Below are 18,885 nucleotides of genomic sequence, written 5' to 3'. Positions count from 1 at the left end.
GCCCTGCCCCTTCCCTCCCTCCCCTCCCTCCTCACGGGGCACTTGTCTGCTTCTTACAACACCGAGGCCAATGGTTCCAGTCAGGCACCGAACCCCATCAGGACCGAGAGGAAAGGCACATCGGTGGGACGCTCCGCACGGAACCGCCTCCAACGAGGGAGGCCGGGGGACTGCAGCAGCGAGATGAAGGGCTAAGCGGAGGGAACGCTGCTCATGCGGTGAGAGGGGGCGCCGGCAGCGGCGAGGGGAGGCCGGAGAAGGGGTGGGCCCCGCGGCGCCCCTGCAGCGCCCGTCGCCACCCCCACGTGCGCTGTCAATATTTGCCCGCCTTGCTGCAACTTGCTGCAGTGTTTGAAAGAGTAGTAGGAGCGCATGGAGGTGGGGCCGGGGAAAGACCAGGCGGAGTGGTTGGGGGGTGAAAACGGAGGGGGTGGAGAGGCAGCGGTGGGGGATAGGGGGGCTGGCCCAGAGAGGGTGGAATGGGGGAGACCGGGATAGCCCGGCGCTTACACATGTCACATGTGCTTTTTAAGACTGCCGGGAGCGCCTGCAAGCTGGATTTGGTGGAGGATGCTGCGGCAGGTGCTTCGCAGAGGGCTCCAGTCGTTCTGCCACAGGCTGGGCTTGTGCGTGAGCCGGCACCCGGTTTTTTTCCTCACCGTGCCCGCAGTCCTGACCATCACCTTCGGCCTCAGCGCGCTCAACCGCTTCCAGCCCGAAAGCGACCTGGAGCGCCTGGTTGCTCCCAGCCACAGCCTGGCCAAGATCGAGCGCAGCCTGGCCAGCAGCCTTTTCCCCCTGGACCAGTCCAAAAGCCAGCTCTATTCGGACTTACACACCCCTGGGAGGTATGGCAGGGTGATCCTCCTCTCCCCACCCGGGGACAATATTTTGCTCCAGGCTGAGGGGATCCTGCAGACCCACCGAGCCGTGCTGGAAATGAAGGTGAACCACAGGGGCTATAATTATACTTTTTCCCATCTGTGTGTGTTGAGAAATCAGGATAAGAAATGCGTGCTGGATGATATTATTTCAGTGCTAGAGGATCTCAGGCAGGCTGCCGTCTCCAATAAGACAACAGCCAGGGTGCAAGTGAGGTATCCCAACACTAAATTAAAGGTATGCTCCTCCTGCATGCTTCTGCCAATTAAAGAGGCAGCACTTCATTTCTTGCCCTAAACAAGCAAAGAAAATGCAGAGGTCTCATCCTTAAGACTCAGAAGCTAATGCTTCTTTCATTTCGGGGTGGGGAGGGAGGGGGGAAAGATGGGCAACTGAGTGAAGAAAACAGGCAATGAATGGTACAACTAGATATTAAGAATTTCAAAGTCAAACAAAACAAACACCAAAAAATGGAAAAAAAAAAATGAAAAAAAAAGTTGTTTCTGAGACCCTGCAATTACATCTTTGTTCAGGGTTAATAAATCAGTGAATGAAAGGGGGAGGGGGAATTCTGAACAGTTTGGGGGATTTCTTTCATTATGGGGCTCTATGTATTTCTTATTACTGATTACACATCCACCTGGTGCCATATCCACCTATTCACATCTTCAGCCTGGCTTGATTTTTATATGTAGGGAGTTTATGTTTCTGTGTCTCGTGTGTGTGTGTGTCTGCAAGCAGTGGCTTATAAATGTAGTAGGGATTCCAGGAATTAAGTGTATATGTGTTTGCATAGCAAAAGAAGCAGAAAATTTCTATGTGTAAAAATAATGATTGTGCACCTGATGTGCTAGTTTGCAGAGTCTGTTATCTTCCTTGTCCATTAAAGAATCCAGACTAAAGCAGGATTATCATAACAGTCCAATAGCAACAGAAAAGAAAAAAAAATCCACAGTCAGCAAAAATAACAAAGAATAATTATTTCAGCATTAAATTCATTGTGCTGTTTAGGCTCTCAATCCAAATTCTGTTGCTCAAATGAGATTTCTGAACTCATTCCACACTGTGAGGATTGAGCTGCTGCAAGCAATGAGGCATGCAGTCTCCAGGTGACTGAAGTTTCAGCGACAAATGTGCCTTTCAAGAGAGTCACTGCACCATTTGTATACTAGACCCTAGGCATGCTCAGAAACTGCACACCTAAGAACTCTCAAGACAGGTGTTCCCCAGAAGAAGGAATTTTCTTTCTTCTAATGTGTGTGAGGGGATGTGTGAGATTCCATGGAGAGAATGGAAAAGGAGGAACCTCAGTTTCAATAAACAGATGACCTAATATAGGAAATCATTAATATTTCTATTTATTTATTTGATATAGTCAGCATCTATGCATAATTAAAAAATAACATTCTCAGGATTTTTGAGAGAAAAGGGCTTTTTTTTTGAATTGAAAGAAGATCTAATGCAATTAGAAACTAGAGATTCCTCAAGAAACCTTTTAAGTGCCTCCTTTTAAATGTTGTCCTTGTTTAAAAGGATCCAGAGGCTGACAAGTATTTCAGATTTACAAAGCTGAACAGCCCCTTAAAGTTTAGTGAAACTAAACAGATGATTCATCAGCTTTAAATCTAGGTAAGGGCTTGCCTGCTTCACACTTACTGAAGGGAGAATGATGGATATGTGTGGTTAGGCTGGAATGCTTTTCATTTGCTGAATCCTTTGCCATCAACATTACTGCTTGCTAAAAAGAAAGGTTGCAGTGGAGAGGTGATTTTCCTAGCCTACAGTCTTTTAATGAGTTCTTTCCGATGCTGAACATAGGATATAAAGAAAAATTTAAAACTGTGTCATATTTAAATTTCAGTTTTTTCCCTTAGTCAAGTTTGCATGTTATAGATATGCATTATTAGTTAGAGCCCATATTTCGTTCATTCAGCAATACTCTCTAAGTTTAAGAGCCTTGTCCAATCAACCACTGTGGACATTTTGCTCATCTGGCAATGTCATTATGACATTTACAATACAAATATCCAGAGGTATTTGATTCACTCATTTAATGAGTGGTTCTACCATTTATCAGGTGCTCTTCTAGGCACTAGAGACAGAGTTTCGGTTAAGACAAAGTTCCTACTGTCATGGGGCTTATAAGTATTAGATGTCTGTGTCCTCTCACAGAGGTACATTTGAGCAGGGACTTTGAACTCTTTGGATACACCATTGAGTCAACACCATGCTAGACCTATAATAGGTGCTTCGTCCAAACTTGTTGACTGATCGGTTGGTTGATTTACATCTTGTCAGTGGATAAGCCCAAAAAGATAGAGTGATTGATTACAAAGGTCAATGTAGTAGTAATAGAATTACACATGGCTCTATAAACTGTAAAGTTCCTTGTTCTGCTATGTTCTCATATCAATGTCTCCTTAAATGTGTTGGCTTTACTCTCTCTGCATGGCGTCAGTGGGAGTCCTTAAGCTGTGCTTGGGTAAATGAACCACTTGAAAATCTTTTGCGAGCAGTGGGTCCTCTCAAGCATCCAGATGAAATCTTGCACATGCTCATATAATATAAAATACAATTTCGGGGGAACACGGATGCCTAGAAACCTATCAAAAGGTCTCTAGGGTGTCTGAGGTTAAGAATTCCCTGACACAGAGTAAAGTGTGATGGCTTTTCATTTTGATTAAGTGTTATTTGGAAATGATTTTAATCCATGTGCAGCAGTGGTTCTCGAAGTGTGGTCCCTGTGATGCTGTTGAATGCTTAAGTTTTAGAACTCTTGGTGCATGGTATTCAATGAGAAATTTTATACATACATTTTATTTACTCTCTGATTTTGTTTTCCTCTGTTAATATTGGGTCACCACTCCTCCCATCTCTGGCCACTGTGGAAAATTTTAGTGCTGGAAGGTGCCATTGGTAGGCAGGGAATCCAATAGAAATTGGCAATCATTTGACATGAAAGAAGCAATAGATCAGTGTTTGGCGATAATCTAAAGTTGTATAAATGCTGTTGGACAGAGAGGAGTGGTCAGAAACCTTAGTTTTGACAATCAAGGGGGCATCTCCCAAATATCGTTAAGACATACAAGTAGTCCTGAGCACATAAAGATTTAGAACTTCTGATCAATATGATTATCTCAACAAGGCGATTCAGACAAGAAGGGACACAGAAAGTTTCCTTGTATGAAATCCCAAACAGACGCTTAGATAAAGCTAGTATGAAAAAAGCAGCGTCGGCTTAGAATACTACAAAAGAAGTGAAACACATATACATTTTCAAAAGCCATGTAGAAACAATGCTAAAATCTGAAACCCCTATGCCTATGCCTATATAACCTGAACTCTACAATCTTGTCCTTCGTTATAACCTTTATGTTATTATACCCCTGATTAGGCACAAAGGCCATGTCTTATACTCTTTCTGGACTATTCACTTTCCCCATCTCAACCTTGTCCAGTGCTGAATAAATAATATATGTTTACGACAAATATTTGCTGATTAGTTTATTAACTGACTTGGACGTTTATTCTGCAACCATCACAGAATTATTATTACTTTTGGAATTCTTTGGAATTTTGTTTTAGAAGTGTTTTCTATATTATCCAGATTTCTATGAAGTGCTTTTGACCCAAGTAAATTGGGGACCATTTTTTTCACCCAATTATAGATATAGATATAGATATAGATATAATAAACTAATACAATGTGACCAGATTGAACCTTTAATAAAATCCTTAACATATTGTTGAAACCAATCTCTTGATTAAAATAAAAGAAGTTGTCAAAATCCTAAAGCAAAGACTGCCGTGGACTCCAAGTAATGTTTTAATTATAATTTAAGGAGCTCAAGTAGTAACAGGTAAAATTTCCCTGCTTCTTAGGCAGGCCATCATGACCTCACTTTTCCACCTGGCTAATTCTAAGGTAACAATTATATGTCCCCAGTTCTTTATTTTGGCCACTTAGAAGGCATAGGTAAAGAAAAAACATTCAAATGTGATCCTTAGAGATGAGTTTGATTGCAATTCTAAATCCCAACATTTGGCAAACAGTGAGGAAAGAATGACACAGATTTGCCTATCCTGCAGCCAGGCCTTCCGGTTAAATTCCATTAATAACCACATCTCTGAACAGATGTTTAAGTGAAGACAGTATGTACTTACAGTACCACATTTAAGAATAGGAGCATATTTCGTGTTTCTTAACAAAAGATAGTGTTTCTTCAGGTACATTTGTATCATCTCAGGCATGGAAGATTTGCTATTAATTATTTGTTTTCAATCTCAATGGAAGGACAATTTAAGTTACCATGGAGAGGCAGGCCAATATTACAGAGATTTCCAAGAAAAGTTATTCCCTAAACTTCTTTCTTTAATTTATTCTAAATCCTCTTAAGACATACATGTCAGGATCTTCTCTGACATTCTGATTTAAGGTTACTTTTCTTATTCTGTCTCTTAATAGAGGAAATAATTGCTACCATATTAAATATTCAGTTTGTCCTAAGTGATGCTAGGTGCTTTATACACAGCATCTCATTTCGTTTTTACAAAAAGTTTATAAGTCAGGGGGATATTTTTATTCCCATCTTATAGGTAAAGAAACAAAGACCAGGAGGTTAAGTGACTTCCAGGAGGTCCCAGTGTAGTAACTGGTGGAGCTAGGATTGAAATATAGGTCTGTCTGGTATCAACATGATATACTATATCAGTTCCTACCACATCCTGCACCATTTTCTGTAACAATAGTCTTTTGTGTCAAGAAAGAACTAGAGCCCTAATTCCTTAACTATCTCAAGTCCATGTTAAAAATCTACAACCTGATCTTTCACACTAGTTCCCCGTTCACTTAGAATGACCAACCCATAAGAAGGCAACATGGAGTGAAGCTGTCAGTTTGGTCAAACTCCTACCAGCTGCCTTCTGTGGAACTTCTCAAGACAGTTTAGCAAATTCCTCATTGCCATGTGATTTAACCTTTAATATCAGCATCAGCTCAGCTCAGACTAAGAACTGAAAGATCGAACTGAAAGTGGAAACCTGTAACGTGGTACAAGGTTTTGAACAATGGGCTTGTGTGCCAAACAACTTGGGTATCTCTGTCTCAAGTCGACATCAGAATAAAATAATGTACGAGATAACTTGGGATAGTACAATATGGACTAGATTGAGAAATATTCAGGAATTCTAGGTCCTAGCCCCAGTTCTTCAAAGACCAGATGTGTGATGTTGCACAAGTCTAATCAGCAAACTCGGCATCAGCTTCTTCATCTTTACAGATGACAGGGCCAAGCCAGGGATCACCAGGATTCTTGTAAGCAGATGAAGTTCTATGATTCTTATGCAGCATTCTTCCACATAGTACATAAGAATCATAGTGGATTTGGGGGTATATTCTAGAATTTTATTCCTCTAAAGTGAATAGATCTTCTTGATTAGATTTGAATTATGCTGATTAATGACATTAATTATAGTTTCCTAACTAAATTATTTTGTGTGTGTATGTGTATGCGTATATATATATGTATGTGTATACATATGTGTATGTATGAATATAAATGCATATATATATATATATTCTGGCCATTATATCTAAATAAATTCACTCATTTAACAAACTATTCTAAACACCCAGGTGTGCGAAGGACTTGCTGATGTAAGGAACATAGCCCCTGCTCTTTGACTTCACCAAAGAACTACTTTAGCCAACTTAAATAATTTTTATAAGTACTTGTTTACACTTCTCTCCATTTCTGGAACTTAAGGCCTAAGGGAGTGTTAAAAGAAAAAAAAAAAAAGGAACAGAAATGGTTCTCTGTATTCTTCCCATTTCCTTACCCTCATCTGATCTGATGGTACTTTCTTCAGTGGACTAAGGCCACCAAAGCTTGAGGTAGGGTGGGAAAGTAAAAAGAGACACATACAATGTGATAGAAGGAAAGTAGGGGCCTGAAGCTACCTCCCCCAAAAAACCACTTTGCCTTTCTTGCCACCATAAGCACTAATTAACTGTAACACAGCCTTTCTTTTTAAAAAAACTTTCTACTTTAAAATTATTATAAATGAAATAATCTAGCATACTGTGTGTTTCAAAACATACTGTGTTTAGGAGTATTTTGTGTTTTAACCAATTAGCTATTACACTGATTGAGTCATGTTACTTGTAATTCACTTTAGTGTCAATCAGCTTATGCTCAGACTGATTCCAGACACATTCAGTCATTTCTACATACACTCAATGTAAACATTTTTAAAGAAGAAATTTGGAAATCCCAAGCTAGTAGATTTGCCCTAGACAGCTCTAAACTAGACAACAGTGTATTTCTTCCCTAACTTAGTCAAACAAATCACCCAGGTCTTCTCCCCAGGGTGGAATCATAGGAGTGACTCATTTCCCTGAATTGTTTCTGTCAGGGTGCTGGTGGACAAGGTTACATTTGTAACAGCCCTGGCACGCAGAGATATTTAGCCAATGCTTCTGACTTAACTCAGAAGCATGCCAAGTTTCATTGCAAGCCACAAAATTAATTTCATTTTTCTAAGAACTTGCTCCTCAAAGTGTTGTGTGTGGACCAGCAGCATCAGCAGCATCTGGGAGCTTGTGAGAAATCAAAGATCCCCACGCCCCACTGCAGGAATCTGCATTTTATCGAGATTCCCAGGTGAGTCCTACACACACTAGAGTTTATAAAGCTCAGGCCTAAGATTCAAGGTTGACCTAGTGCTCTTAAGTCATGACTTGAGCTTGACATACCAAGTGTTGATCCAGACGAAAAACACCCTAAGAAAACAGAGTAATTGAGCCCTTCCCCATCTCATTTAGGCATATGGTAGAGACATTGGAGAAATGCCTGGAGAATTATCAGGCCACTGTTCTGAGATGAAAAACCCTCATCCCTATCATCTGTATTTGGGCTTATCACCTGGTTAAGCTTAAAGCTGATTACTGTCATTCAGTATTTTCTAGAAGTGTTGAAATTAGAGCTGACATTTGTCTGAGGGGGAAAAAATCAGCAGCATTTTTCTCAAAACCCCTCGCAATAGTAGCAGCATTAAGCCCTAGTTAGACCCAATTATAGGGTTGCTATGTGTCAGCAATGGGTTTGGTTCTTTTTGGTAGACCCGATTATGCTAATATTATGTGAGAACACAAGGTATAGGAACCATACCTAGGAGCAAGAGTATTTGGGGGAAATGAAACACAAAATTACAGTGGAGTGTATTTTTAAAGTGGCTCTGCAATCCATGCTTTCCTCAGACAGGATTATCGTGGCAGAGCCGCTCACTGAAATCAAGGCTCATTCTCTGTTACTCAGGCAAATTCAGGACCTTTGAATGGTGCTTGATGAGCAGCACTGAAAATGAATGGACTCTGTTTAGCTACAGGATTTGTGTTGGAACAGCCAATGCTTCCTCTTCGGAGCTACCCTCTCAACATGGAGAGGCCTCACCCAGGCCACTATTGTTGTGTTGAAATCCTGAAGACAGAGAACAGGCTCTGTGTTCTAGAAAGCCAGAAATGTGTATAACATGTTCTCAAAGCTTGGAGAGGTCCTGCAGGCAACCTCAGGTGGTCATGGTGGATGGGGGGCTTGGCTGGATCTGTATCATTCCCCCTCAAGGTTTACTTGTACCTTTGGATACCCAAGTCTGTTCTCTTACCTCATCAGGTCACTTAATTATTTGGAAGGAGAGAATGTTCAATTCTGGTTGTCAGGGTAGATCATCCTGTTGTGGGTAAGGTATACCTGTAATTCAAAAGCCATTCATGTATACATTCATTCGGGTAATTATCAGAAGAGTCTACTATGTGACAGACACTGTGGCTGGCACTGGAGAGTCACTAAGGAGCAAAACAGATGTGGTCCTTATCCTCTAGAAGCAACTTTCCTGAGGAAGTGACTGTGAGTTGAGATCAGAACGGGGCTTTGAGTCAGTTAGTTCCAGTTCAAACCCCTGCTGAGAATCTGCATTTCTAATAAGTTCCTTGCTGACAATTTGCATTTCCACCTAGATATACTGAATCAGAACCTACATTTTAACAAGATCCCCAGGAGATTCTTATGTATAACTTCCTGGGGACGTGTTAGAAATTCAAATTCTCAACAGAGACCTTGTTAGAAATGCAAATTCTCAGCAAGTTTCAAACCAGAATGAACCAGTTTGAAGCCCTGGATCAGAAGGCTGAAAAGGAGCAGACAGGGTGGGCTAGACAGGTGAGAGAACAATCCAAATAGAGGCAAGAATATGACAGGGAGGACATGGTACTTTAGATACATTGAAAGAAAGCCTTTGTGGATGGAGGTTAAAGAGTAACAGTGGTGAGGACCATGTTAAGAATTTTTTAAAAGTACCCGTAACATAATTTAGGCTGTAGTCTTATCAATCCAGATGGACTGGGTTTACAGCTTGATTGTGCCCCTATTAGCTCTATGACTTTGGGCAGATTTTTTTAACCTCTTTGTAACTCAGTTATCTAATAAAAGCTCCTACCTCATGGCATTAAGTGGATTAAATGAATTCGTAATACCTAAAGCAGTGCTTTTCAAACTTTAATGGTCAATTGGGGATCTTGTTACAAATGCATATTTTGATTAAGTAGGTCTGGGGTGAGTTCATAGTCTGCGTTTCTAACAAGCTCCTAGGTGATAACTGATGCTGCTGGTCCATGAGCCACAATCTGAGTGGTTGTTATTGTTAGGTGCCATCAAGTTGGTTCCAACTCATAGCTACCCTATGTACAATAGAACGAAACACTGCCCAGTCCTGCACCATCCTCACAATCATTGCTGTGTTTGAGCCCATTGTTGCAGCCACCATATCAGTCCATCTCGTTGAGGGTCTTCCTCTTTTTTGCTGACCCTCTACCTTACCAAGCATAATGTCCTTCTCCAGGAACTGGTCCCCCCAATAACATGCCCAAAGTACATGAGACAAAGTCTCACCATCCTTGCTTCTAAGGAGCATTCTAGATGTACTTCTTCCAAGACAGATTTGTTCATTCTTCTGGCAATCCATGGTATATTCAATATTCTTTGCCAACACCATAATTCAAAGGCATCAATTCTTTGGTGTTCCTTTTTCATTACCCAGCCTTCACATGCATATAAAGCAACTGAAAATACTATGGCTTGGGTCAGGTGCACCTTAGTCCTCAAGGTGACATCTTTGCTTTTTAACACTTTAAAGAGGTTTTTTGCGGCACATTTGCCCAATGCAATATGTCATTTGATTTCTTGACTGCTGATTCCATGGGCATTGATTGTGGATCCAAGTGAAATGAAATCCTTGACAACTTCAGTATTTTCTCCATTTATCATGATGTTGCTTATTGGTCTAGTTGTGAGGATTTTTGTTTTCTTTATGTTGAGGTGTAATCCATACTGAAGGCTGTAGTCTTTGATCTTCATCAGGAAGTGCTTCAAGTCCTTTTCACTTTCAGCAAGCAAAATTGTGTCATCTGCTTGTCACAGGTTGTTAATGAATCTTCCTCCAATCCTGATGCTGAGTTCTGCTTCATATAGTCCAGCTTCTCAGATTATTTGCTCAGCATACAGATTGAATAAGTATGGTGAAAGGATACAACCCTGACTCACACCTGTCTTGATTTTAATCCATGCAGTATCCCCTTGTTCTGTTCAAACGACTGCCTTTTGTTCTATGTACAGGTTCTGCATGAGCACAATCAGGTGAGCTGGAATTCCCATTCTTCGCAATTTTATCCATAATTTGTTATGATCCACAGAGTCAAATGCCTTTGCATAGCCAATAAAACACAAGTAAACTTCTTTCTGGTATTCTCTGCTTTCAGCCAAGATCCATCTGACATCAGCAATGGCATCCTTCATTCAACATCCTCTTCTGAATCAGGCTTGAACTTCTGGCAGTTCCCTGTGGATGTACTGCTGCAACTGCTTTGAAATGATCTACAGCAAAATTTTACTTGCGTGTGATATTAGTGATATTGTTTGATAGTTTCTGCATTTGGCTGGATCACCTTTCTTGGAAATAGGCAAAAATATGGATCTTTTCCAGTTGGTTGGCCAAGTAGCTGTCTTCCAAATTTCTTGGCATGGACGAGAGACAAGTGAGTGCTTCCAGTGCTTTATCCATTTGTTGAAATATCTCAATTGGTATTCTGCCAATTACGGAGCCTTGTTTTTCATCAATGCCTTCAGTGCTGCTTGGACTTCTTCCTTCAGTCCCATCGTTTCGTGATTATAGGCTGCCTCCTGAAATGGCTGATTGTCGACCAATTCTTTTTGGTACAGTGACTGTTTATTCTTTCTATCTTCTTTTGATGCTTCCTGTGTCATTCAATATTTTGTCCATGAAATTCTTCAAAATTGCAGCTCAAGGCTTGAATTTTTTTCTTCAGTTCTTTCAGCTTGAGAAATGCTGAGCATGTTCTTCCCTTTTGGTTTTATAACTCTAGGTTAGCTGCTCTATGTTGAAGAGCAAGTTTCAGAGTCTCTTCTGATGTCCATTTTGGTCTTTTCTTTCTTTCCCGTCTTTTTAATGACCTTTTGCTTTTTTCATGTGTGATATCATACCAGAACTCATCTCTTCTTCAGTCATTAGTGTTCAGTGCATCAAATCTATTCTTGGGATGGCCTTTAAATTCAAGTGAGATATACTCAAGGTGGAGCCCTGGTGATGGAGTGGTTAAGAACTCATCTGCTAACCAAAATGTCAGCAGTTCAAATTCACCAACTGCTCCTTGGAAACCCTGTGGGGCAGTTCTACTTTGTCCATTAGGGTCATTATGAGTGGAAAATTGACTTGATGGCAAGAGATTTGTTTTTTGTTTTTTTTTAATATACTCAAGGTCATATTTTTCCTCTCATGGACTTGTTGTAACTTTCTTCAGCTTGAACTTGAACTTGCATATGAGCAATTGATGGTCTGACTCTGCTGGTATTTGAAATACGGTAGCATAGCTTCCAGCATCACAGTAACACACAAGCCACCACAGTATAACAATCTGACAGGGGAGTGGTGGACCTAAAAGCTACTGAATCAGAGACTCTGAGAGTGGAGCTTAGCAAGCCCTCCAAGTGATTCTCATTCTTGTGTACATCTGAGAACTAATGCTCTACAGTACTGTTGACATCAAATTGATTCTGACTTACAGGGACCCAACAGAACAGAGGAAAACTGCCCCATAGGGTTTCCAAGGAGCTGCTGGTGGATTCAAACTGCCCACCATTTAGTTAGCAGCTGAGCTCTTAACCACTACCACCGCAAGGGCTCCTGCTCTACAGTAGTGGTGCTCAATCTTGGCTGAGTGTAGGACTCTCTAGAGAAGCTTTAAAAATACTGATACATGTGTTCCATCTCCAGAGATTCTGATTTAATTGGTCTGGGAATGGACTGGGCATTGAGATTTTTAAGAGCTCCTCTGGTGATTATAATGGATTACCAGGGTTGAGGACAAAGTTCCTCTTTTCAAATGTCTTTTACTTTTTATTCTCACTACCTCTACCTTGGGCCTTCATGGCCTCTTATCTATTTTATTTATTTGATAATCTAATCTCTTTCACTATAATTTCTCACACTTGCTGACTAGCCTATGTAGCAGAATCATATGGAGTACTTGGTTATATTTTCCCCTAATCTAATCTTGCAATAGCTTCCCATTGTTGGAGAAGAAGTTACAAACCTCTGACCACTGCCATCCAGACCTTCCTTTATCCAGGCCCCTGCCTTCCCTTGTAGTTGGAAGCAACGGAAAATCATATGCTGCAACCCAACCAAAGCAAACACACCCTGAACTTTCCTGTTTTCTTACCTTCGTTCATACTGTTCCCTTCGCTTGGAATTTCTTTCACACTGTCAAAATCACACACATTTCTTAAAAGCTGGGGCCCCACTTTTTCCATGGAAATTACTTAGGTGCTTCCAAAAGTAGAAAACACTCCCGTTTACTTGGAAGTAGTAGTTCTACCTTGTGTTATGGATATGTAACAATTCTCAGCTAAAATATAAAATATATATAGAAACGAAATATTTGCCTGATGAAAGAATAGGGCCTGTGGCCTTCTTTGCATAAATTGATTTGCCTAAGAAGAGCTAATCAACAAGGAGGAAGCCTGTGGAGAAATTGCAAGGAAACAGGAAAAAAATTCTATCCTGGTCTAAGTTCCTAAGACTGTGTCTAAGCCCTAAAGAGAGATAACCACAGAAAAATATTGAAAGATGTTTCCATCAGTGGTCCTGAGATGCACGAGACACAAACAACACTGCTGTGGGCTCAGGAGACTAAGGGCCACACAGAGGTAGAGAAGAGACACCTTTCCCACCTGTACACAGCACCTCTGTGGCTTCAGCTCAGAAGAAGCTGTAAGGAGCTTAGCATGATTTGGGCACATGCAAGGTTGCCAGATTTAGCAAATAAAAACACAGGATGTCCAATTAAATTTAAATTTCAGATAAACAAAGAAGTTTTTTTTTTTTGTTTGTTTGTTTTTGTTTAGTACAAGTATGTCTCCAATACTGCATTCTTTGCTTATATGAAATTCAAATTAAACTGGGTGTCCTATATTTTATCTGGCAACCCTAGCTCCATGAGAATTCACAGCATCACATCTGGAGACTTCAGCACAGACTTCACAGTGTCACAGGGCCACCAGCAGCAGTTCTAACTCACAGCAGTAGCAACAGAAATACACTGACCTCAACTGCTCCCTGAGTAGTGGCCATCAGCCGAGGGGCTGAAGAGGAAAACTATGAAAGGCTTAGTTGAAAATTAGTAAAAGATTATGCTAAGAACTTCCAGGAAGACATGAGTGAAAGTTTGTAGGAGCCAGAGTTCCCATCTTATTCAAGTGGAAATGCAAGCAACTGAAATTTAAGTTTCTCTTAATATGACCTCATTTGTATACCAAGGCCATAGGAAACCCAAGTTACATTTATTGTTTTAATAATTCCAAGTATTTACTTGCTAGTAAAATGTGACTTCAATAATAATGTGAAAAAAGATTCCACTTAGCAGAAATGTCCTTTGTTTTATATTTTAATTATAATAAGATGAAAACTATATATATATAGAGAGAGAGAGAGAAAGGAACAATATGATTAGTGAAAATAGATGATGGGTACTTATTAGTGAAAACTTATAGGATAGAAATATTAGTAAGGCAAAACCTGAAGCCTTGAACAGGACAGGTCATCCTTTCCATGTATGAAAGATTGCATTAAAACGAAGATGAAGTGTGGTATTAACAGTTGTGCAACAGCACAAATACGTGTATGTGCTGTTTAGAACCTGTCTTATTTTCCTTAACGATTATAAAGCTTTTAAGGGAAGGGATCATATCTGCTTCACATTTCTAGCCCTCTCTGTGTAATTTAAAACAGAATTTCCCATATTAGAAAGCCCTCCATTATTTGAAGTAAATGTATTTGTTTGGGAAGGAGATTCTCGTTGAGTTTTGATTCTGATTGCTGAGATCTGTTTCATCTAAACTTCAGTGTACTTTTCCAAAAAAAGTGGAACACACTGGTACTCATCCCTCATAGGAAAAGCCTAGCTTGTCATTTTGCCCTTCTCAGGGACCGGATCTTCCTGCACAACGTGATTTGGGAGATGATTTCTGTAGGGCAAAGGCCTGGGTGGGTGGGAGAGCCTGCATGATGGGCATGAGGACAAGGACAATGGGGCACTTAAGTGTCCCTGGAGACAGATACTTAGCCTGTCAGAACTCCCCAGGGAGATGAGAGCAGCTCAGGGTTTGAACTAGTTTAATGACCCCCTTTCATAGATAGAGCATCCCTCTCTAAGGGAATAGCACATAAAACTGATACTAGCAACTTGACTTCTATTTTCATTTCATTCTTTCAACCATTTTTACCTTGGGGATTGTTTTTAAGCAATTGGCTCATTTCTAGGCCATGAAACTTTTATTTAGACTTTTATTAACCCATTGCCATAGGGACCCTATAGGACAGAGTAGAACTGCCCTATACAGTTTCCAAGGCTGTAATCTTTGCAGGGGAGAAAGATGTGGCAGTCTGATTCTGTAAAGATTACAGCTTTGGAAACCCTATGGGGCAGTTCTGCTCTGTCCTATAGGGTTGCTATGAGTCGGAATCAACTCAATAGCAACAGGTTTGGTTTTTTTGGTTTTAATCTTTACGGAAGCAGATCACTACATCCTTCTCCCACAGAGCTGCTGGTGGGTTCCAACTGCCAACTTTTCAGTTAGCAGCTGAGTGCTTAACCACTGCACCACCGGAGCTCCTTTAGACTTTTATTAGTAACTAATTATATCTTATCAGGGTGTCTCTTATCAAACAGTGTTTACATTTTTAGAATTCACTTGCCTTAAAAAATTGTTTATAAGCTGATATTATCTTGTCTTCCTCCTGATAAAAGAACATTTTTATAATTGATAACTAAATTGATAAGAGACTTTCCTCATCCCATTTTTTCTCAGCTCAGAATCCTACCAACTTACTGATGATGTTAAAGTAACCCTTATCAGCATTCATTGTCAATCTGGCCCCTTTAGTTAAAGTGACAAATGTTTTTACTGTGGTGGGTCCTGTTACTTAATGGGTTGAGACAGGACAATTAATTATTGATTGAATCCCTGTTTTTAAATTTTAAAATAATGATGCAGAGGATAATAAATTGAAAACCGACAAATCTATGTTTGAATCTGGTTTCACTATTTATTATCTGTGTGATTTTGGACATGTTACTTAATGTCTTAGTCCCCCAGTTTTTCTAATAAAAAAAAAGTATTATAATTATCCACTCTGTGGATATGCAAAATGCCTAGCACTTGGTAGTTTCTTAAATTTTAGCGATTTTATTGTCAATATAAAGCCAACATTCTAACAACACCACAGAAAGTTTAGGAAGCCAGGTGAAAAAAAATCACTCACAGTGCCACTCACCGATTTTATAAAAAGTTTCTTTTCAGTCTAACTCGAAAGTACACAGTTGTCATTGTGGGATGCATATTTTTTTGATCCTGCTTGCTTTTATTTTTTCATAAGTATTATCATAATTATCATTTTATTGATTACACAAAAGTCTATCAAGTGGCTCTGATATAATTTAATTAACTATTTACTTACTGTTATTTTTAGACTATCTCTGGGGCAGTGTTTTGGGGCTGATCTTTTACAGTCCTTAACAGGCATAAGGCAGAAAGCACAAACCTTCTGGCTTGTCAACAGAAGCTGTGAGAAAAGAGCATTTTCTTATGTGATTTAAAATGTTGCTTTCATAAGTATCTGCCCTTAAGAAAGCAAAATACAAATACGTGTCAACTAGTTCCAGGTGATCAGGTGTCTCAAGAAAAACCTTGGATAGAAATTAGGAGGACCTGAGTTATTTATAGATCAACTCTAAAATGCTGTAAATTGCTTTGTTAAGGACCACATTCAAGATTAAGCTTCTTAGAGTACCTTACAGCTTATCCCATTACGAAGTAATTTTTACCGATTTTCACTTGGTATATAGCTCAGTGGTTCTCAAAAGAAACACTTGAGGAACTTTCCAATTATACAATGCCCAGGGTCCCTCCCCAGACCAACTGAAGCAGCATCTCTGGGGAAAAGCATCTAAGCGTTAGTATTTTTTAAGTTCCTTGAGTGATTCCAGTGGATAACCAGGCTGAGAAACACTGGTGGATGTTAGACCAGAGAAAGATAACCCTCCCCAGGCTCTTTTGTAGATAGATGAGATAGGAGGAACACATTACGCAGAACTCATGCTGCTTCCTATGTATCTCAGTTTCGGGCTTAGTCTGGGGTCTCAAAGGAGAGAACATTTTCCCTGACATTAGCCACCAGATACCATATCTCCTGCAGGTAAGCTGCCTCCATGTGGACGCTTTAGTTAAAGGGAGCAACTCTGTCTTCTCCGATACTTCTTTAATCTGGTATTGACTGTCCAGAAGTATGATGTCTTACTCAATTTGTGATGCTCCAAAGATGTCCTGGATTGCTCATCATTGGGAAAATACATCCCTTGACACTTTAAAAGGCATCCTCACTTAGTACTGCAAGGTGATTAAAAAAGAAAACCTGTAGACTCCTGATAAATATTTATTATTATGGAGATAGAGCCAAGGGTAATAAATCTTGATAGCTCAAAGAAGTGTAATACTAGGACTTGAAATAGAGTTTCAATTTATATTAAATTGTTATTAGCTCCCTGATTTCTATCAAGATAGTCTTAATTCCTGCATATCCTGAGGCTGTCCATATTTGCTAATTTGTAGTTGATTAATTAATGTTATCCATTATTACCCCATCTTTTCGATAAGCAAATAGTAGGAAATCAAGAAATATTTGTCCAGTGAATGAAAAAACAGGTGATTTAATTATTTGGATTTAATTGTCCATTTATTTAATAGTATCGAAGACATAATAAAGAATTTTAAAATTATCTGAGTCTTAGCTGAACCAAGAATTACTAGACAATCTTCCGCCAAATTGCTCACCTTCGGACTCTTCACCGGTGAAACTAATATTGTGCTTCTTGTCAAGATATGTGAGTGCTAAGAAGAATAACTGCTGGTTGTAGCAAGCTTAAGACTTCTAACTCATTCCTAGTTAGATCCTGGGTTCCCCAGATCAGTGTGGCAATTCAACCCCTATTAGAACATTATTAACACAATGCCCAATTAAAGGAAGAAGATGTTCATTCAAGTGCAACGAATATTTGAATTAGTTCTAGCTGCATAGGAGCCATAGCAATCTATGTGCCCTTCTTGGGTCAGTAGAAAGCATTACCGTTAGCAGCCCAGTGGGTTCACAAATTATATATTCCCTCTCTTATTATGTTTAAATGGCGATTATAGATCATTTGATACAGTGAGGTGAAAGGATGTTTTCCCAGTCCATATGAGCAATGTGGTGTGCACCACTGGCCACTGGTAACTGGAAATTATACGTTCAGACGTTTGGTATCTCACTACCACCTTTATATTAAATATTTTATTTTTCCCCAAAAGCTAAAAGCACCACTGGTAACTGGAAATTATATGTTCAAACATTTGGTATCTCACTACCACCTTTATATTAAATATTTTATTTTTCCCAGAAAGCTAAAAGCACCTTACAAAGTTGAATCCATACAGGTCTTATACTGTGTAGAGCCATATAAAGTAGGGAATACACTCCCTTAATATCTACTGTTCTAAAAAAAGGGTGCTAAGTAATTGTGAACTACCTCAAAGAAGTTTGACATAAGCATCAAATTTTGGCATATATTTTCACAAAGCCTCATTGAGGGAGCTTTTGGAAGGTTATCTAGTCTACACCTTCAAAAATTCTTGTTATATATACATTATACTAAGTTATGCTACACCACTTAATATCTCTATGTTGTTATTTTTAAGTGCCCATGGCGACCCCATGTAGAACAGAATGAAACATGGCCCAGTCCAGTGCCATACTCACAATCTTTGCTATGTTTGAGCCCATTGTTGCAGCCACTGTGTCAGTCCATCTCACTGAGGGTCTTCCTCTTTTTCACTGACCCTCTACTTTACCAAGCATGATGTCCTTCTTCAGGGACTGATCTCTCCTGATAAAATGTCCAAAGTATGTGAGATGAAGTCTCTTCATCCTTGCTTCTAAGGAGCATTCTGGCTGTACTTTTTCAAAGTCAGATTTGTTCATTCTTCTGGCAGCCCATGGTATATTCAATATTCTTCACCAACACCATAAATCAAAGGCATCAATTCTTCCTGGGTCTTCTTCATTCATTGTCCAGCTTTCGCATGCATATAAGGCTATTGAAGATACCATGGCTTGGGTCAGGCACATTTTAGTCCTCAAGGTGACATCTTTGCTTTTTAACACTTTCAAGAGGTCTTTTGCAGCAGATTTGCCCAATGCAATACACCATTTGATTTCTTGACCGTTGCTTTCATGAGTGTAGATTGTGAATCCAAGTAAAAGGAAATCCTTTACGACTTCAATATTTTCTCCATTTATCATGATGTTGCTTATTGGTCCAGTTGTGAGGATTTCTACTTT

The 18,885-nt window shown here is 39.7% G+C and overlaps 1 protein-coding gene across 2 annotated transcripts in view; it reads left to right on the top strand.

Annotated features, from left to right (window-relative positions):
• Positions 1–82: 82 nt before the first annotated feature.
• Positions 83–18,885, top strand: part of PTCHD4 (patched domain containing 4) — a 213,569-nt gene continuing 194,766 nt past the window's right edge. The window contains exons 1-2 of one of the 2 annotated variants that reach the window (XM_012556460.2): positions 83–218; positions 534–945. In XM_012556460.2, coding sequence (XP_012411914.1) covers positions 214–218; positions 534–945 — 417 coding nt within the window. In that variant the 5' untranslated portion in view covers positions 83–213. Of the gene's footprint in view, positions 219–519; positions 946–18,885 lie in introns of those variants that run through there. The other variant, XM_023734252.1, reaches the window with a different exon arrangement.

Source organism: Trichechus manatus, unplaced genomic scaffold, assembly GCF_000243295.1.
Source record: "Trichechus manatus latirostris isolate Lorelei unplaced genomic scaffold, TriManLat1.0 scaffold00065, whole genome shotgun sequence".
NCBI classification, from domain to species: Eukaryota; Metazoa; Chordata; class Mammalia; order Sirenia; family Trichechidae; genus Trichechus; species Trichechus manatus.
Note: the sequence above shows the minus strand (reverse complement) of the source record. Positions and strands in the feature narration are given on the sequence as shown.